This window comes from Heliangelus exortis, chromosome 3 (assembly GCF_036169615.1).
Source record: "Heliangelus exortis chromosome 3, bHelExo1.hap1, whole genome shotgun sequence".
In the NCBI taxonomy this organism is placed as follows: Eukaryota; Metazoa; Chordata; class Aves; order Apodiformes; family Trochilidae; genus Heliangelus; species Heliangelus exortis.
In genome coordinates, this window is record NC_092424.1 from 48,412,392 (window position 1) to 48,433,733 (window position 21,342).

At 38.6% G+C, this 21,342-nt stretch overlaps 1 protein-coding gene across 6 annotated transcripts in view; it reads left to right on the forward strand.

Annotated features, from left to right (window-relative positions):
* UTRN (utrophin) overlaps positions 1-21,342 on the forward strand; it is a 345,394-nt gene that overhangs the window by 211,493 nt on the left and 112,559 nt on the right. For all 6 annotated transcript variants that reach the window (XM_071740500.1, XM_071740501.1, XM_071740499.1 and 3 more), the window contains one exon: positions 21,136-21,308. In XM_071740500.1, coding sequence (XP_071596601.1) covers positions 21,136-21,308 — 173 coding nt within the window. The remainder of the gene's footprint in view (positions 1-21,135; positions 21,309-21,342) is intronic.

Below are 21,342 nucleotides of genomic sequence, written 5' to 3' on the forward strand. Positions count from 1 at the left end.
TTTTTCTGGATAAGTGCAACAATATTCTCCAGAAATAGTCTTGCTTTTAGTGATACTGGGCCCTTGGCTTGGATTCAATTGCATCTTCCATCTCCATTGTCTCTTGCTTACAGCAACTAGTGAAGGCATCACAGTTTTGATCCCAACATATACTTAAATCATTGGTTTCAAAAGAGGCATTTGGATTCCAGCCTGAGGCTAATAATGTTCCCCAAATTCTGCAGGGTCTTTCTTCCAGGGTGATAAATCACTGTGGCTAAACAAGGAAAAAAGGAGACCCAAAAGAAAACTCTGCTCAGCGAACATTACACATAACAGTTATGTTGGAGGCAATTGAAACTTTTTTAAAGACTTAAACAGAAACTGATAGGAGAGGCAAATGTTCCTCATTTCATTAGTAATTTGGATCTTAAGTGAACTAATTTGTATCTGCCTCTTAATAGTCTGTGTGTACTTCTGTCAATACCCACTCTGTTGTCAGGATGGCATGCTTCTAGAACTTTTCCTGTCTTGCTTGATTCTCCACGTTAGCTCAGATTTGATGTGCTGGATGGCTTACAGTATCGTCACCATGCTATTAAGTCAAAAAATTTGACCACTGCTGGAAGATGTTAAAAAATAATTTGAAGTTTGTAAATGTTAAATGACATGTTTTCCTTTCCTTCTTTTTCCAATTATAATTCTCCAATCATAATTTATTATGTTTTGGAGATTTATTTTAGAATTTTCACTTGAAAAAATAGGATTGGTAAGTGAAAGACTGCAGAAATTGCTACATTATATTTCTTTCAAAAACATAAAATGAAACCACTTCTAACAAGTACATTTGCAATAGTGAAATTTGCATACCAAAGCGTATGCAACTTTCTTCAACTTTCTACTAAAAATAGGTATAAAACTTCTCCCCAAAATACACCTTTTCTTGTTGATGTTGTCTTGAGAGTTTTGCAAACCCATGGGTTCAGTTAATACTTTAAGTTGGGAAGTAAACGTTTGACAAGCAAGTCAAATACAGCATCTGGCATAGCTTTTAGGGGTTTTTGTTCCAAATAATTTTGAAAGATTATTTTGAAAGATATGGTTACTTAAATATAGTAAACACAACTGCAATTTGAAATATATTTTTTTAACTAAGTTTCATTTCTCTCATACTTTTCCAGTCATTCTTCACTCTAGAGAATTTCTACAGAGATTTCCAGTAAGAACTTCTCTCTTCCAGTGTGTCTGGCAGCTTCTCTTTTCTCAGAGGGGGAAGCTGCTCAAAGTGATCACTGTAAGAAAAACAATTTTTCCATCTCTCATGGGATTATTCTGTCATCTGTGCTTTCTGATAATATAAATCAGCCTTCATTCCTTCTTCTCTGTTAGAAATGATGGGAATTGGTGGCTGCTTCAGACAGGAGATTTCTGTCTGATTAACTAAATGGAATTGGATTGGGTATGTTTTGGCAGTTTAAGTGTTGAAAGAAAATCTCAGAATGAGAACATTTAAACTGTTATAAGGTATGGTTAAAACTTGATCCAGACCAAGTTGATTTGATCCAAATGCACAGATAAGGGCACTTCAGACAGTGCAGTAACACTCTTGAGGGAAGAAGATCAGTAAAAAGTTTAAGTTCAGCCTGCAGCCATTCATAAACTATTGTTGATGTGATGTGACATACTTTCTGTGTGTGCAGTACTTAATTTGGGCTGGTTTTAGGATCCTTAGTGTACACTTGAAATTGTATGTGCTTTCAAGTGGACTTTTCTTGAAAATTTGACTAAAGGTAAGATCAGAGAGAGCTCCTGTTAATAAGGCAACGTAAAGCTACAGCCTACAGCCTTCCAGCATGTTACTGGCATTAGTCTAACAAGTGCAGATACCCCTACATGATTTACTAATATTCTGTCAGTTACTGAAAACAATCTCATTAAATGATGTTATGGAGATAGAGCTATGAACATAATGAAGCCTGTGGAAAGGAATTTAGAAAGCACAACTTGTATTCTTTTATTTCATTCTTTCACTTATTATGAAATCTTAGTATATGCAGATGCAAGTGATACATCTGCCAAAAACTGGAAAGGATCATTAAATAAAAGATACTGTGGAGGAGAAGACTCCTTTCCCAATTTAATAAATGAAAAAAAAAAACCCTACCCCACCCTCACTCATTCGAACTAATTTCAAGAGCAGTTTTGGAGGTTTCTGTATTGGTCTAAGACTATAACTCAAGTCATTAATAATTCTAACAAGGACCAAATGGTAGAAAATTACATCAGGGTGATTTGTTTGATATCATTAACTCAAATTTAGTTTTTATGTTTCGGATTGCACAATTGGGCAACCTTTTTAGATTAGGAGTGTCCTCTATATTTGAGGTTTATAAATTAAAAACCTAAGCAACTTTGAGCAATGAAAAACTGTGTATTCAAAATGCATGTTTACTGCAAGTGTAATTAATTTTCAAGAGCACAGATACAGTTCTATTGTAAAATTCTATTCTAAATGTGCTTAAATGTGGTAATGCTTATTAATATTTCTAAGTAGAAGAAAATCTGGAGATGTTCAAAGAGATACTTTTAAGTTCTTATAATGACAATGTACATTTCAGTGGCCACATATCAACTTCTCATGATACTCTGTGTCAGTGTATGCTGCTTCCCATTGATTACTAGTGTGCTGGAAAGGATATTTTATTTCTTTTCAGAGTACCAGAGTACAGTTATGGTCCAGCTGATTGCAGACAGTTACTGAATCATATATTACATTATTCCACTTCAAATGCTAAAGAGAATTCTTTTTTTCCTTTTCAAAATGAGCAGAAGTACTTAACAGGGACACAGTAGTTGCAAAGGTTAGAAGTCTAACTCTTTGCCCTGGAAGCAAAATGCTTTTGTATTTTTTTTTTCCATTAAATTCCAGTGTTTCCACTTAGAACTTTAAGCTTAACTGCACAATGCGTAATAGGTAAAAAGCTTTAGAAACAGTTTAGAAAAGGTTAAAGCCTAACCTTAATCTGGTTAGGCTGTGAATGATCAGCAAAGTTAACTTCAGCTAAAATGAGGTATGATTCATCCAGAATGACTGAAAACCTTTTGCATAAACAAAGTGGCAATGTATCCTCATATTTTTGGAATATAGCATCGAAAATGGATAAAGGATGTTGTAAGAGTTATCCCTTTAATCCTCTTCAGAATCTATAGGTTTAATATAATAGATTGAAATGTGTGCTAAAAATATCAATAAATATTTGATATTTTCATAGTCAGGAGTACTGAATGGAAATAAATCCTTACAATGCTAGTCACATGTCAAATAATATTGTGGTTGGCATCTGTCTTTGATTCACTGTAGGTATTTGTCGGTTTGATGTACTTTTCAACAAGAATTATCTTTTCAATTTGAAATATTGAAAGTCAGCCAGTCAAGTTAGCTCACAGATGGTGCCAAACAGAGTTGTTTGGTCTTCATTTTTGTTATGAAGAATTGCATAGATGCTATCAATACAATAATTTTGTTTATGGGCTGAAGGTCTGCCAGCTTAGTTTTATTGCTTTAAAATCTAACTCTTGTTGGATCTCACCTGCTTTTCAAGTGCTTGTATTGCATGCTCACCTTTGATACTTTAAAAACACTGTTTTGCCTTTTTGAAGGGTTTCAATGTATCTACCTTCTAGTCGTTAATTTGCAATATCTCAGTTCCTGTAATGCAGTCATAAATGAGTATTTTGTTGCAGTTCTTTCAGCTTATTTCTCCACAGAGGATTTCCATTTTTATTAAAGCTATAATACTGTAAACTGTGTGATGAAGATGAGGCTGATTTTTTCATATTTCTAAGTATGCTCATACTTTGGTCTGCATGGGCCTTAATTTAGAAAACAATAGTAATTTTGCTTTTTTTGTGCATTTTTTAAGGATTCTGTTTTGGTATTGCTGCTGTTGTTCTGAGGGATTTTTGCAAGTGGATATAAAAATAATAAAAGAAAAAACCTTAGTGTTTTTTTAGACAAGGAGAGATGCTTATCTAGGCATCCAGAACATCAGCAGATGATGCCAGGTGTTCATTCCCTGATGCTTGGACAGCATACGTGTGATGTTTCAATGTTTTATTTTCATTGTGGCAGGACAGCTTCACATCAGCAAAACCACATTTCCACCCTGGGGGGGAAAAAGAAGGTGACAGTCGAAAGGGTCATGTACCTTAAGTGAGTATTGACCTTTAGAAAATTAACAGTCAGAACAGTGTCATACAATACTTTGAAAAGTATCAAAATGTAAATTAAACACAAGAGGAGATCACAAAAATCTACAAAAAATCCTGTTTTCTAAGGCTTAGGGTAAAGGGTTTGGGTTTCATGATTTATTTATTTATTTAGGATGTCATTGTTGAAAGATACAAATATTAATAAATTGCATTCTGGTTGCGTAGGTTTTGCTGCTCTCTTCCATTGGAGTCCTTTATTCTTAGTATTAGAAAAATCATTTGGACCAATTTTGCTTTCTTTCATAAGTCTTCTGCCATAACAGCAGCCTCTTCAGACATAGCAAAAATGTGTATCAAATCTAAATTTGGTGCCTGAGCCTTCCTGAACACCTGATTCGCCCATCATCTTATTTAATAGAAGTAGCAATAGTAGTAATTCCTTTGTCCACAGGTGTTGGAAGTACTTTGCATATGGTAATTAATTACTGTAGGCACATTGCTCTTGTTTGATTTAGCTAAGTCTTGAGGACCAGAGACTGACCTGAGGCATAACAAGATCTCACAAGAAAATGATGGCAAGCACTGAAAAAGAAGCATCTGCCATTCATAATTCTTTTAATTTCTCCTTCTTTTCCTTTTCCCTTCCCAGTAATCTTGTCATCACCAACTTTTAGATTTCATTTGTAATTATAGACTAAAATGTTCCATAATTGCGTGTTTTTCAGGCATTCTTGCTTAGAAGCACTCTTTTTTCTTTTCCTTATAACTGAAAGTGTTTTCTTTGTTATTACTACTTCCATGCATGTGAGATCAGTACAGTTTTTCTCCACTTTTTTTTGTTCTTTGAAGAGGTATTAAGAGACAACAACTAAAATTGCTATAAAATCTTCTGCAATCCAGAAATATCCCTAAGTGTGCTTCATAAAAAAAAAAAAAAAAAAAAAAAAAAGCTTTGAACTTCATTGAGATCATCAAAGCAGTTACTTAAAGGAGGGTGTTGGGTGATTTTTACTTAATGAATGTCAGCTCTTTATAGGGAAACTGGCCTCTTGACCTTTGTAGGCTTTTAAAGAATCTTGCTGTAGGAAATGCAAGTGCTAATTTCCAACTCTTTCCTGCAACTGTTTTAAACTCTATTTTATCTAAGTTTAAAGAGTAGTTGATCATTGTACAAAACTTGAGATATCAGATTTGGTTGAAGAAAAGGTTGTTGAAATTCTGTAGGGGCTGAAAATAAAAAAGGTAATTGTTGTACCCCCTTTGTTTGGGGTATGCTTTCCTGATGCTTGTTTGTATGAATTAGGAAGGTAACTGCAGACTTTTTGTGCCGGGCAACTTTGTTAACTTTCCAGAAGCTGGAAGAAATCCCTGACCAGGGAAGAGATTATCTGTGTGTTCTGAAGCCAAAATAATTTCTGAGTGGTGGTCACGAGAGCCTTGATTCAGAGATGTATTTAGTTGCTGTAAGCTTCAGGTATGGATGTTAGCTCAAGCTTAGTATTAAGTACTTTTGGTCCTGGGGGTGCCTGTGACATTGTCACTGAGGAGAAAGGTGTTTGCTGCTGTAGCATGGGATAGCCATGTGTCAGTAGAGTCCCATTGGGCTGTTTTACTATAACAGGAGCACTGACAGTCTAGGCTGAAAAAGATGACTGGTAGAAAAGGTCCTGTGTAAACAGGAGAAGAGGCTGAAGAAAACTGTCTTGTGTCACTTCTGAAGGCTGCAAGAACACATGCAAAACTCCCACCAGGGCTCAGGGAAGCCATAGCAATGGTGACATGGATGGTGGCACTGAGTACACCCTCAGCAAGTTCACTGATGACCCCAAGCTGTGTGGTGCAGCTGACACGCTGGAGGGAAGGGATGACATCCAGAGGGATCTTGACAGGGTGGAGAGGTCCCCCATGCCAACCTCATGAAGTTCAACAAGGCCAAGTGCAAGGTCCTAGATCTGGGTTGAGGCAATCCCAAGGCACTGATATAGGCTGGGCAGTGACTGGCTTGAGAGCAGCCCAGAGGGAAAAGGAGTCGAGGGTGCTGGTGGATGAGAAGTTCAACATGAGCCATCAGTGCACACTTGCAGCCCAGAAAGCCAACTGGACCCTGGGCTGCATGAAGAGAAGCGTGGCCAGCAGCTCGAGGCAAGTGATTCTCACTCTCTGCTCTGATCTCCTGAGACCCCACCTGGAGTACTGTGTCCAGTTCTGGAGGCACTATTACAAGAAAGACATGAATGTGCTGGAACATGTCCAGAGATGGGCCATGGTGATGATCAGAGGGCTGGAGCACCTCTCCTATGAAGACAGATTGGAGAGAGTTGGGGTTATTCAGTCTGGAGAGGAGAAGGCTCCAGGGAGACATTGGCCTTCCAGTATCTGAAGGGGGCCTACAAGAAAGCTGGTGATGGACTTTTTAGGATGTCAGGACTTGACAGGACTGGGGGAAATGGATTAAAACAAGAGGGTTTTTTTAGAATCTAAATTTTAGATTTTAGAATCTAAACTAGATTTAGACTGGAAGTTAGGAAGAAGTTCTTCACTGTGAGGGTGGTGAGACACTGGAAGAGGTTTCCCAGGGAAGTTGTGCCTGCCCCCTCCCTGGAAATTCAAGGCCAGGTTGGATGGGACTTTGAGCAATCCTGGTCTAGTGGGAGGTGTCCCTGCCCATGGCGGGGTGGTTGGAACTAGATCATCTTTAAGGTCCCTTCCAACTCTGAAAATTCTATGAATGTTGAGCTTGAGTTAAATTCATCAGGAGCCACGCATCACAGAAACTGCTAGTAGATAACCTGTGCTTCAAATGAGCTCATCTGCAGCTAAAATGAAACTACATTAATTCCTTTTTTTTTTTTCCCCAGAACTAAGAGCCCATTGAGTCTGTCAGAGCATAGAATTTCAAACCTACGGTGTAGACTGCCAAACTCTTTTTTCTTTTTCACTTGAAGATGATTGTGTGGTTGCAGGTGACATTGTAGAGCTTAATGAAGGAGAAGAACTATCTGAGCTCAGCTTTCCTTTCTCCTTTCCCTCTGCTCAAGGTGATTTTTAAATGCCTTTTTGAGTACACTGTGTAATGGACAAAGCAGCAATTATTCCTTGTCAAATTTATGGTTACTTGATTATTTACATCAGCTGAAAGAGGCCAAAATCAATGGGAGCTCTTTTGTGCTAACACTGGAACTTCATTTTATTCCTGTCAGAAACCTAAGTTGCCTCAGCAACTGCTATTGTCAAAGTAGGACAGAGCCTCTTCCCCTGAAGACTTAAGACCAAAACTGCTAATTCTGCTTTCCTCTCTGATGTCCTAGACAGACAGAAAATAGTAATACAGAGAAAACTAACTTAAAAAAGAATTATTACAAATGAGTGATGTCTGTTCTTTTGTGGTCCTCTGCAAGATAGCTCCATTTCCACATAAGTATATGGGTTTTAGCATTGATTGCTGAACTTCATTGTCCCTCCTGAATTCTCCTTCTGAGAAATGAGTGTTTTTCATGTTTCCATCATCAATCTTTTTTCCTGCTATTCTGTAGAAGTTCTGCTATACTTGTTAAGCATTTCAGACAAAAGGTCTATCTTAAAGTTACTTTGCTATTCCTATGCAAGCTCTTTTATATTTTGTTTGCTGAATGCTGTACAGAAATACCACAATTCAGCAATTCTGTCAGTTATTCAATGTAGCTCTGAATGAATGTCTCTCAGTGTGGCTTACATAGTATTTCAAATTACTTAGATTTCAAAAGGAAATGGTGCTAGTTTTTTCTGTGTAGCAGGGCTTCAACTACCCTATGCTGTTGTAATTTCAGAGGTACCCCAATACAAGCTCAGAACTTTTTCATTCAATTTCAAAATCATGTGCTCCTTTACCTGGGATGGCCAGAGCCACTGCAGTGCTTACTCCCTAAGGGAGATCTGAGATCAGAAAATACAGCTTTTAGCAAGTACTAGAGGACAAGGCACAACCTTGTTCAGGGGAGAGATTTCTTTAGTAGGTGTTAGGTTGCAGTAATAATTGGTAAGGCTTCTTTGGTTTTAGAAGTGTCCAACCCAATAGAAAGCTTTACAGTCATGTTTACAGTGACTTTTTTGATCTATAGAATATCGTATTTTGAGTTTCATTTCCTTGCAGGTAGGCTTTCACTCTTGTTTACTTTACCTTTACTTATATAAAAACCTAGGCTTTGCTGAGGTATTTGTTGTCTTCAAGGTCTGTGGTCTCAAGGGGAGCAGAAAGTACTCACCATTGTTGACAGATGATCTAAAATTGTTTTTTAACAAATCCACTCCTTTAGAAATCTCTGCTCTTTGCATACCCTCTTCTTATGGATGTATGGGAAGTAAAGAGATAAGACAACATGTATGTGCAAGTGTGTGAACGTTTTTTGTTACTTGATAGTTATTGGGAAGTGTTGGAGAGCAGTTTGGATTTGGTCTGTGATGACAGCACCTATGGAAAATGCCAGTGACCTGGAGAACTTACTCAAAGCTGTTATGTCTGAATATCCCTTGCTGGGTTTTCAAGAGAACAATGGCTGGGCCTGAAAGGTTATAAATGTCATCTTGTATTATTAAGCACACAGTTAATTTGGAGGGGTTTTCTGTTGATTTTTTTTTTTTTTTTTTTTTTGAAAGTAACCAGAGAACAGTAATACAGCTTAGTATATTGGACAGGTCACTTCCACTGAGTGCATTTTTATAGGTGATTGTAGGAAAACCAAGATGTGATGAAGAAGGGTTTTAGAAAAAAAATGCAACTTACAAATTTGCCTCATCTTTTCTTCCCTGAAATTCTCACAGCTTTATTTTATTAAATATACCAAAGAGGTTGTATTTAGGACTTCATTAGAGCTGAATATGCTTTGGGTTTTTTGTGTTTTCTCCTATCTGGTGTTTCTTCATTTCTGCATATTTTAAAGTAAGTTACCTTTTGCCTTGTTGAGCTTTTTTCATGTTATTGCTGAATGGCTCATTATGCACAAGCTTTTCAGGTAGAAACTCTAGCACTAGAAGAGACCTGTTCGGGGAACATGTATATGGCTTTGGACAATTCAGTTCCTAGCCTTCATCCAACTGCATGCTATGGTGGGGGAAGTGCAAGGGACAAGTGCCTCTGCCCTTCACAGGTGTTTTGATCAGTGTGTTTGAAATGTGTGTGCTCACCATAGGTGCTACCTGCCATACCTTAGCTGGTATGCTCGTTCTTGCTCTTCTGTATTGGTCTTCTGAAGAAAGTCCAACAGTACTTATATATACCACACAGATGCAGATGCAGTGGGCTCTTCCACACCCCAACAACTTCACCAAGATTTTTGATCTGTTATGATTTTGTGTGTGATTCCTTTCCCTCTTTTCCACTCACTGGGATCCTAAACATCCAGGAAGTTGAATGAATTCAGGATCAAATGTTAATGCATGTATAATACACTAGTATTTATGGCTTGCATGACTGCCAAGTGTATGTTTTTTTTATTCATACCTGGAGTTAAACTGAAACCTCAGTAAGTTATAGTTTTCCTCCAAGTTTTCAGAGTTTAAGCTTTTAATTATTTTTTTTAAACACAGAATTAATTAATGTAAAGTTGTGGTTATTTTAAAAACTTTTCCTCAGATTTTCCTGTATGCTGACCAAATTTTTTCAATGTCAGCCAGTTCTTTGTGACTCTCCAAAAAACAAAATTACCTTCAAGAAGTTACTCCTTGATTAAAACCCAAGGTGGACTGAATTGCAGTTACTGTAAGGTGCCCAGTGCTCAAGAACTCATGTCTTGGTGAAGCTGACACCAGCCTTCATTCCCTGCTTTTATGTACAAACCTTCAGCTTCCTTTCTTCAGCACAAACTCAGGTGCTTCTGAAAAGCAGGTGGAGTCTTTGATGTTAAATGAGAGTTAAATGAGAATAAAAGCATACAGTAATTCAGTGGAAATGGAGCTTCTGGCCAATGTTAAACAATGAAAGCTCTGCCTACATCAATCTGGAAAACCTATTTGTTTCTTGTAAAGTAACTAGTAATAAAATGGGGCCAAAGGAGCCTTAAGCACATTGTATTTAAATAAGCCTCTTGTTCGAGCCAGAGCTAAGGCTGTAGTTACGGATAATGCAGCTTATATTTTATTTTAGGAGTAAAGATTCTATTATCATAATTTCAATTGTAAATGCCCTTGCCTTTTGTCAACAGGCCAGTCATAAGTTCTCTATGTGAGCCTCTTAGTTGGCAAAATGGAACAGCATATAGAAAGATAATAAACCTTCTGTGAGGAAATTTGGTTCAGTGCTTAATAAGTTCAGTCAGATGGGATATTTCAAAAGAAAAGTGTGCTTGAAGCAGTAGCACTGGGAAATCCAGTGGGAGGTTCAGAGTCCCTCTGCATGAGCATGCTAACATCCTTTGGGTCTTGGGTGCACATTTGTTCCTCTGAGCACCTTGTTTTCTGGGCTTGGCTTATCTCAGGCTAAGGGGTGATGGTGCCACCTGAGAGCGAGGCAGCAGCATTTGTTAAACAGGTGGATGTACTGAACAGGGCAGGGGTTAGGGCTGGCAGAGGTGGTTGGTGCAGCCTGATTTTTGCCTTTTCTCTAGATTTTGAGCATATACAAGCAGGTGAGTAAGGCTTTTCCATTTCCTCTATTCCTTCTCTCTCCTCCTCAGCTGAACAGATTTGCTCCAGTTTTTAAGCCCTCTGTAGGTGTATCCTTTGAAACATTACTGCCAACAGCTTGAGCTGGTGAACATACTGAGAATATTCATTCTAGTTCTTCAGACTACAGCAGATTTGCAGTTCTTGGAACACAACTGGTCTAACAACACAGCTAAGGGAGAATTGATCCTTTTATATATATACGTGTGTATATATATATATATTTGATATATAAAAATAATTTATTTGAGGGGTGGGAGAGCTGACTTTAGAAGTGCTACAGCTACCACAGATTTAATCTTTGTCATCCATCTGTTTTTCTGGATTTTGTAGTGAGTAGCCTCTAGCAAGAAAATTAGTCTGGTTAACTGATTGTGATTACTGCAGTAAATTATCAAACAGAAAATATGGTTATAAGCCAGTCATAAGGCAACTTGTTTTTTCGGGGTTTTTTTGCCATGTTCGTCTAACTCTGCTGAGCTCAAGAATTCTCATGAGAATAACCAAGGGTGAAGTTTGGCCAAACACCTTTCTGTCTCATGTGCTACTGAAAAAAATTAGACTGAAGGGCAGTGTAGTGCACTGAAAGGTAAAAACAAATGAACAGACAAAAAAAGCACTTTTTGCTAGTTTGATACTTACACATGCAAACATGAGCTTGCTACTAGCAATCACATACAGGAACCTTAAAATAAACTAGATAGGATCTGTAGAGTATTGTTTTGGAATGTGTATCCAAACAAGTGCTTCTTACTGAGACTTTACAATCATTTCTCACTCCAGCAAATGCTGGGAATAATTTTCAGGGACTGAATTCTTGAACAATTAAAAAACAACAAAACCAAACCCCTGAAAAACCAAACCAACACCAAAATTGGAGGAATGGAGAGCAAAGCGACAAAGCACTTTGCAACAGCAAGGATCATAGGCCATTCATTCATGTACTGCAAGGGAGAACACTTCATGCCATAAGAGATGCCAGCAAGATAAGCAGCATGATGGGAAAGACTGCTCTCAACTGTCCCATTTCTTAACAACATATGGAATTCCCTTGGAAGCCATAATGGTTGTTGGTAGCTTTAATGTGGGGACACCATGTAAAATTCAGCACCAAGAAAACATTCAGTGGCTGATTCCCTTGATGCCTTCTGAAAAGTGAAGTCTCATATTTACTGTTCTTAAATTTTATAGCCTTGGACAAGGCTGCTTTCTGCTCTCTGTTGGGCCTTATTTACTGCCTTGAAAGCTTATTTTCAGTTGGAAAGAAAGGCATTTTTATGAGAATCTGTACAATTTTGTCTTTACCTTTATTCTTTAATCTAAGGTGTTGCATAAGAACTTTACTGGGTTTTTTGTTTGTTTTTTTCACTGTTGCATGCGTTAAAGCGGGATTTATTAATTTCTGATTACATGCACATATATAAAAAGATGGATAGCAGAATTGTCATTCCTTCATGTGGAGCTTTCTTTCATGTTCTTTCCATGTGTTTTTTGAGTTCTAGGCAACGAGCATGAGATACTTCCCATTTTTGTGTCAGCTGCAAAATAGAATTAACTTAATCTTGTAACAGCATTGAGCGGTTGCAGTCCTTGATACTAACCTAAGATTTTACATTACCTTTAACACTTACAGATTTATTAAGTACTTATGTAACTTAACTTCAGTTAAAAAATAATCAAGAATTTGTTCTCTTTATGTGTTCAGTGGAGACAGAGGTAAAAAAGTAATTAGTTATGACATAAAACAGAGAAGCTAAATAAGAATCATAGAATCATATAATGATAAGAGGGATCTTGAAGATCAGCTAGTTCCATCCTCCCTGCATGGGCAGGGACACCTGCCACTACACCAGATTTCTCAAGGCCCCATCCAACCTGGCCTTGAACACTCCCAGGGAGGAGGAGGCATCCACAAACCAGATCAACCTATTCCAGAGTTTTACCACCCTCACAGTAAAGGATTTCCTTCTAATATCTCTCTTACAGCAAATTTCTTAATGGCTCCATGCCTGAAATGGATGTTGGGATGGTGCTTCCCTGCATGCTTCCCTTTGACATTAAACACTTGGAGTATATCTAAGTATGAGATGCTTCTTTCAGTTCTTGTGTTCTGAGCATATCTGAAATGTTCTGCTCTTAGGGCTTGGTGCTTCTGGAAAGTTCAGAAATGAAAACAGACAATTTCTATTCAGCTGCAAAATTTGAAAGTCATGATTGATTCATAAAACTGAGAGCCATGTGTTATCTAAAGAAGTTAAAAAATAAGAGGAGGGAAAAACCACCACCAAACTGCACAGGCCTTCACTGATTTTTCATAACAGTGCAACATTGCCTGTCTCCAAGAGTACGTTATCTCATCTGGAATGCTAACAAATTTTATTCTTGAGATTTAAGATTTTGGCTTGTACTCAGTTTTCTAAAGAAGGTCACAGTTTGTCTGTGCTTACCTAATGCAGAACTCTGCCATTGAATATCGCAAGTATTGCCTAGGGCAGCCCACTAACTGTGGCTGGTTTATCCATGTAAAAATACCTTCCCAAGCCAAACTGATGCCTTTTAGTCTTTTGGGCTATCATATTTATAGGAGTTTTGTCTTACCCTGCTGTTTATGTTAAGAGCTTGATTTTCCCATCTGTCTTGGCAAATTCTTGATCCTTAGGGTACCATGCCACTTGGGTGGTTTGCCTTCTGGCAGACGTTATCAGTGAAACTCCTGGAAGACCTTGGCTTAGCAAAACCCTGGTGCTGGGTTCAGTTGATAGCGAGGTTTAGTGTAGGACCAGCCTTGCTGGAGCTGTGTGTTACCTCTGTGTTGTAAATGTGGACCTGCTGTAGAAGGAAGAGGGCAGCTCTCCCTCCTGGTCTGATCAGATTGACACCAGGTATTTTGCAAAGCGGGAGAAAATACCACAGTGCTTTTGAACAAGTGATTTTTTTTTTTGTGTTCCTGCCTGAAGCTGCATGTCTTGAGTAAACCAGAATGTATTGATTTGCTGTAACCACCTATTGACCTCTGCGTCCTTTACATCTGAGTTGTACAAGGGAACACTGTTCTTTTATCTTTTAGTTGTTGTTACTTCCTGTTGTGAGTCACCGAAGGTATATGTATACCCCATGTATTAACAACCCGGTTCATTCACTCTGAATTCACCCAGTTCTTGCTGCTGTTTGTTTTTTCATATGTTTTTTAGAAGAAAAAACCTTCTTTTCTCCTTTAGTTTGTATTTCAGAGCCAAATTGTGTTTAGTATGACAGTTTTCCTACATTTTTTGCACAACATCTCAATTATGAAGCAAGTTCTTTATAGTCTTCTTGTACATACTTAATCTTGTTTTACAGATTAAAGTCTGACTTTTATTTTTTCTGAGAGAATTTCAGAGGTGTGTATAAGATTTTCTCCCAGTTGATCAGATATTTTTCCTTCCAGATCTCCAAGGTGATCAGATAGTTTTCCTTCCAGAAGCAATGGAATATTTTTTTTCCTTTACCTCTTTACCTATCACAGAATCACAGAATGTTAGGGGTTGGAAGGGACCTCAAAAGATCATTGGGTCCAACCCCCCTGCCACAATAGGATAACCTAGAGCAGGGCACACAGGAACTACCTAGCTTTTATTTCATTGATTCTGCTCATTCACTTTGAAGTAGCTTAAAATCAGGTTACTTTTGGATTTATACTTTATAAAACTTTGGGTTTTAATTGATTCTTTACCGTACTAAGTTTTCAGATGTATAATTATTCTATTAGTTTTATAGTCCTAATTTAGTCTTTCTAAATTGTGAGGGTCTTAAGAATGGGTTTGCATTGCATGAAGTTCAGAATCCGATCCTAGAAGCAGTTGCTAGAAAATTTGGTTGTAGTGCGTCACAGGCTGCTGTGCTGACCTTTGGTGTTTCTACTATTAATAAAATGGTTCTCCTATTATTCAAGCTGCCTTTATTCATGTTGCCATTGCCTGGTTATAGTATTTGAATCCAGTGTTATGTTATTATTTAAGAAGTGAGAAAAAGGAACCAAACTTCAATGCCAAAATGTAACAAGGAGTTGCATTGCAGATTATCTACAGTAACAGTGCTTTCCATGTATCAACAGTATATTACTCTCCAGCATTTTAAATTCCCACTTGTGGATCTTAGTTTCTACAAGTGCATTTTGGAAGGAGGCTTTCTAGCATGCATAGGACACTGTTGGTGTTCTGTTCATTTTTAGCATGATTTCGCATGGGGGCTCGCTCTGTCAGAATGTGGATCTCTTTGGACTCTAGCATTTGAATATTTCTCTGTGTGTGATCTGTTTTCATTATACAATTCCATTCTGATTACCAACAGTAAGAGTAGAGTTTTTGTTGCTTTTTTTTCTTAATTATAGCAAAGCTGATCAGGACAATTTTAGTAGTAATAAGTAATGTAAATCTGCCTTAAATTGTATATTGCATTTCTGGAGCTTATGATCCAACAACATTATGTCTACAGAACTGCTGGCTTTATAGAAGCTATATTAAATAGATATTAATGTAAAATTTAATTAAGTTACTGTATTTTCCTTCTACAAATTCAGAATTTCTCAAATACTGCAGTGTGCTTTCATGTGAAAGTGCCAAGTAAGAAGTCATTACTCGAAGCAGTGATCCAACATGTATTTATGTATACATGTATTTACCTTTTAGAGAATTCTGCAATTTGGTACCCGTCCGCCTCAGAGGGCATTTGCATCTAATAATATTGAAAGATCTAGAATGTATAATTTTTTTATAACAACAAGAAACAAGGTGTCTAAGTATGAAAACTGAAATAAACATAATATTTGAATACAATCCTGGAGTAAAGAAACCTCATTATAACCCAGCCTGACACCCATTTTCATTTTATATGCGCTAGCACCTCTGAAGTGGATTTAATGCTGTTTTCTTCCTATTTTGCAAGGTTTGTCTTTTTTTTTTTCTGCTAAGGCAGCAGAAAGAAGCCTGTGTGTGTGTGTGTGTGAATCAGGATCCAAACTTTGTGTCTGTCTTGCAGGACAAACCAAGATATTTTCAAATACAGATTGTAGTTAAGTCTTCGGCATGATGGTTTTACTTCCTCACCCAAATGTGGGTTTTTTTTTCCTTCTATAAGTGCTTCATTTGGAAAAGAACTGTATTTGAACATGATTTTAGACACTGTGTCTTTAATAATTGACCTTTTTGCTTCCCTAAGCAGTGGAATAAACTCAGACAGTTTGTGCCGACAGTTGTGCAGTAATGCTGGTCTAGTTTTGCTACTGCTTGGAAAACTTTTCTCAGTGTATTTTGTAAGCACTTCTGTAGTTTGTGTAATATGCTTACATAAAATATAAACACAGGCGGCAAAGTACAAATAAAATAAGTGAATGACAACATTTTTATTTCTCTTTCCTTCCAGAGTTTATTTTTTAAATCCTCACCCATGCTGGCTGTGTCAGTATAACCCAGTAGCTGGGATTAATTCTAAAGGCAGTTTTGCTATTGATTACTTCATTGGTACTTCATATGACAGCTGGGTGAAATAAAAAGAAATTAAAGGCAGCACGTGACACCCAACACGGCTGTAGGAGAAATAGCTGTGACGGGTTTGTTGGTTTGGTTTTAATTATACATTTTTTGAGTTGCTGGCAACTATTACTGAATCTGGCTGTGGCAGTTGAGTAATGCCTGCTTCTACGGAAAGCATTAATAGCAGCTCAAATAGGCCTTGACGTGTACTCAGCGTTTCCAGCCGGGATGGCTTGGAAGGGAGTGATTTCCTCACAGCCCCCCGGGGTGTCAGGTTTCCTGTGGGTGGGGAGTGTGGGCTCTTAGGGAAACAATCTGCCCCCACCCGGCTGGGCCTGGGTAGGCTTTGTGGAGCACAGGTTGCTTTTACAGCCCCCCAAATGGTTGTTTTTACAGCTCCAAAACCTGTTGGGTGACTGCATAGCCACCTTTCTTTTTGAGGGGAAGTAAAGGGGGGGCGAGTGAAGGTTTTGGGGCTGGGGTTTCTGCATGCAGTCTCAGGGAGGGGTGGGGGGGTTGGGTGGTGGTGGTGGTTTTCCAGCTGGGAGGCCTCCAGGAAGGGGGAGTGAGCTTGGCTTCAGAGCCACACCAGGGCTGCTGGAAGGGAGGATGCTGGTTACAATAATAAACAAATGCCGGGGATAGATGATCGCGTGGCTGTCAGAGCGGGCAAGACCAAAGGAGGACGTCCCCTGCCAAGGCTTTGGAGGTTGCAGCAGGATCCTTTGCTGGAGATTTGTTTCTTGATTTTCTTTTGTTTTGTTTGGTTTTTTTTCCTTTTGCCTAAGGAAAGGAAATTACTTGATAGATTTCTTTTAGTGGGCCTTGACTGTTCAGTGGTACAGCATCCCCTTGGCAAAGCGAAGCAGGTTGGAGATGGCTTGGCCATAGCTATAGCTTAGCAACCCCAGCCTGCTGGTGTCTGCCTCTGAGGGAGGCGGGGAGAAGAGGGGTGGCCTCCTGTCTGGTCACGCTGTCCTGTTTCCTAGGCTGAAGCGTGCCTCATCCCATCTTGACTTCTCTGAAAACCTTGTGTCTTGTGCTTTTCATAACCAGAAGTTTCTCTGTCTGGGCATTTTTTTCTTTTTTCTTTTTTTTTTTTTTTTCTTTTTTTTTTTTTATTTTTATTTTTTTTTTTTTATTTTTTTCCTTGAATGGAGCAACATGGAAGGACTTGTGCCTTCTCCCCACACTCTGCATCTGTCACACACCAGCGGATTATGGCTTCTCTTGCTTGGGGTCATTGAGACCAAAGATTCAGCTTGAGGCCTTCAAGAAGCACTTGGAGCCTGCAGGCCATTGCCAAGGTGAGCTGGAGGCAGTCCTGGCCAGGCGTGGCAATAAGGAGATCCCCAGGGCACCATGGGGCCAGGTTAGCCTTGGAAGGAGCATCACCCGGCATCAGCGGCTCATCCCCAGGTGCCCAGACCTGGGAAAGGAGAGGGACAGGGAGGCTGCGACAATGGTGCTGTGTGAACCGCTCCCAGGGGAATACAGGCCAGGAGAGGGACACTCACGGGAGCTCTCAGGGAGCTTTGAGAAGGTATAGGTGGAAAAAGAGAGAACTTTTCAAGGCTATAGACCTGGCTTGGAGGACATACCGGAAAAATGTAGGCTTCAGGAGACACTTAATGATGATTGGCCTGAACTTCAGCTTACGTGAGTTGCTGACAAAATTTGAAAAGGTATGATAAGTTTCATGTACTTATGCCTTTGACAAAGATTATGCCTTTGAAATCTATAATATATAAAATGGGCAGGTTGATGTTGAATTTTGTTGAATGTTTTCTTAGTCAAATTGGAAGATCTCGTGATGGTTTTCATAAGCAGAGTTCCAATGAATGCAGAATTTTCTCCATTGGTTCATCTGTTCTTTATTCAAACTAGTTATTCTTACCAGGACATCTGGTAGCACTAGTGCTGAGAGGCAGGAGGCTTGGCTTTGTAATCATTGCACTGATTAGTGGGAGACAGGAGACTGTTAAAAATGAGATTTGTTTCCTATGAAACCTGGATTGTATATTTTAACTACTGTTAGCTTGGCTTTATATTTTTTTTTAAAGAGATATATATTTTTTTGTTTTATATATATATATATAAATTTCTCTATAAAACTTGCTGTGCCCAACAAGACCAGAATCTGTAACAGAATATATATTAGCTTATTTACACATTAATTTTAATTTAAACATAAATCCTGTGGTCACAGAGCAGGAGGGCAGACTGTAAAGCCTGATTCATTTCGTTTTGTGTGTTTTTTGTTTTGGTTTTTTTTTTTTGTTTCCTAAATACAAATCAGCACTGGTCTTTACAGATACATGATGGGACTCTTTGAGGTGCTTGATGCTGTGGTTAAGACAGAGTTTTGAAATCAATGTTTCTAGTGTTTTTTGAACCATACAAGCCCTGGCATTTGTAAACTCCAGACTCTCCCCTGTGATTTTGAATATTTCTGTGTCTTGTCTCATCTCGAAGGAATTCATTGTATCAATGGTCAACAAAAACTTAGAGGTCTCATAGGTCTCCTGTATTTTTCAGCTTAATGTGTCATTTTGTTGTATACTGTCCCGAAATTTGTAACATGAGGTAGAAGGATGCTTTAATGCTGGAGAAGAAAAAATTTTAGTTCGTGAACCTCAACCACAAAATCTGTGCTTATTTAGCAAGTTTTCTTTTTCATTTTAGCAACTTCCTGTCCTCCTCCTCAGCTTCTTCTCTCTCTCTCTCTCTTGCAATTCCCCACACACCCATCCTGTTCTTCCTAACAGAGGAGTTTGCTGGCAGGAGAAACAGCATTATGACAGTGATCCTAGCTAGCACTCTACTTTCAGCTTTGTGAATTCCTGAATCTATGTTCTAAGGGGAGAACTACATGTGCAGTTACTGGGGTCATAATGCAGAAGCCAGATGGCATTGGCAGAAGCTTGCACGGCACTCCCTTCGTATGCAAAACCAGACTCACATTACACTGCAGTGGGCAGGGCTGCTTTAGCTTTATTCAGCTACAGTTGTGTGACTGCTGGCATTAGTATTAACAGATATATGATATTCCTCAGATGCTGAGTCAATGCCATGACTCAACGGAGCCACAGAGATTGTCAAAGGCAGGCTGGCATTCTCAGCCTTTTTAAGTGCATCATCATTCATGCAATGGGATGAATCCTTACCCACACCATATGTCACCTTTTAAGCTATTATCCATTATAGGTTTAAGTGCCAGTCGAGATAGCTCTTTGGAATCTTGAAGTGTTCTGTGCAATTTGGTAGTAAAAGCATTTGAAAATTAGATGTGTTTTTTTACCCCAAAAGTTGTTTTTCCTCCTGAAATACCTGAGACCTTAAGTAGCAATTAAATATCTGTTATATCTAAAGCCAGTTGCTATTGTGAGTCAGACCTCTTTGATCTTATACTATAGTCAGAGTGGCTATAGTAAATACCCACTGTGGTCTATGTATGACACTTAAAAAGATTTAATGTCTGTCTTTATACACACTTATACTACTGCTGAGTTTATGATAGTGACAGTTCTGCTCAGGGGTTTTGCCCCTACTTCTCCAGCTGTATCGTTACCTCTTTTTTATATCTTCCCTAACTTAAAAAAGCTTTCATGTTGTCTCAGATTCATAGCTGCTTTTCCACTATATCCAACCATCATTTGTAGATGTGCAAGCAGCTGTTCAAAGGTTCAGGACTACATCTTGAGGGGGGGGGGGGGGGGGTATAAGAGCTCCCTCTTTTCCTGCTTCTGGGACTGGATGGAGGTTACTGAGAAGCTATCTGGATGAATAGAAACTGTAAAGGAATTTCCATTACTGAATTTCTTTGCAAAATAATTGTAGTTACATCTGCATTGAGTTCCTGTCACAATCTTCACTGATTAATCCCATTGAGACAACCAGAACACCTCCTGGCTCTCCATACAGTTAAATTGCCCTATTGGAGTATGTCTAGATGTATGGATGCTAGGAAGCATTGGTGGTGGTGCAGGAAGCTTTGCTTGCTCTTACAATGTTTTAAAAGTTATACTCTGCTTGGTTAGATGAAGACAACATCTGTAATGTGTTTCTTGAGGCAGATGGTAGATCAGAGAATAAAGTATGTTTAATTTGTAAGGGAAGGGCAAATGAGTAAGCTGAATTGAAATTACAAGCACTTTTTTCTTTTCAGTATTTCTATGAATTTTACATTATAATGCATCCTGCTGGTTTATATCTATCTCTCCACATATTGCAGGCCATGGTGTACAACCATTTGTAAAAATGGGCTTGTGGTAACTAGTCATAAGAATGTAGGTTTTAGTTAAAGGCTTTAATTTCATATGATATAAAGCACTACACAGACTTTAAATTTTACTGGGCTGTGTAAGGCTTCTGCAGTACTTTATTTCAAAGAGGAAAGAGACAACATAGCTAAGTCTGAATCTTTTTTATTTCTGAGCAGGAAATGTTTTTTAGTGCATTTGGAAATGCTGCACTCTGTGAAATGCATGGGAGAACAGTAGACAATTAGCTACCTTAAGTGCTACAAAACCATGAAAAAAGCTTAGTATTTATAGTTCTAAGTCCTGTTTCACAGTCAAGGATGACTTTCAAACTCTTTTTCTCACACTTAAGAAAACTTGACCTTTCATAATGCCGGTAATAGGGTTGCAGGTTTTCCCATACACATCTATTTTCAGAGTCACTCACAGAAGTCAGGCCATGTGCTCTGTTGTAGTGCTCAGGAGTACTAAAGAGAACAAGCTCTCCCTTTATTCAGAGAACTAAGATGTTTGGACTTTTCTTGCTGATATTTCAGGACATCCAAGCTGAGATTGATGCCCACAATGACATCTTTAAAAGCATTGATGGTAACCGACAGAAGATGGTGAAAGCCTTGGGAAATTCTGAGGAAGCTGCCCTGCTCCAACACCGGCTTGATGATATGAACCAGCGCTGGAATGACCTGAGGGCAAAGTCAGCTAACATCAGGTAAGTAATGAAAAAGTCAGGGCCTGAATGGGGC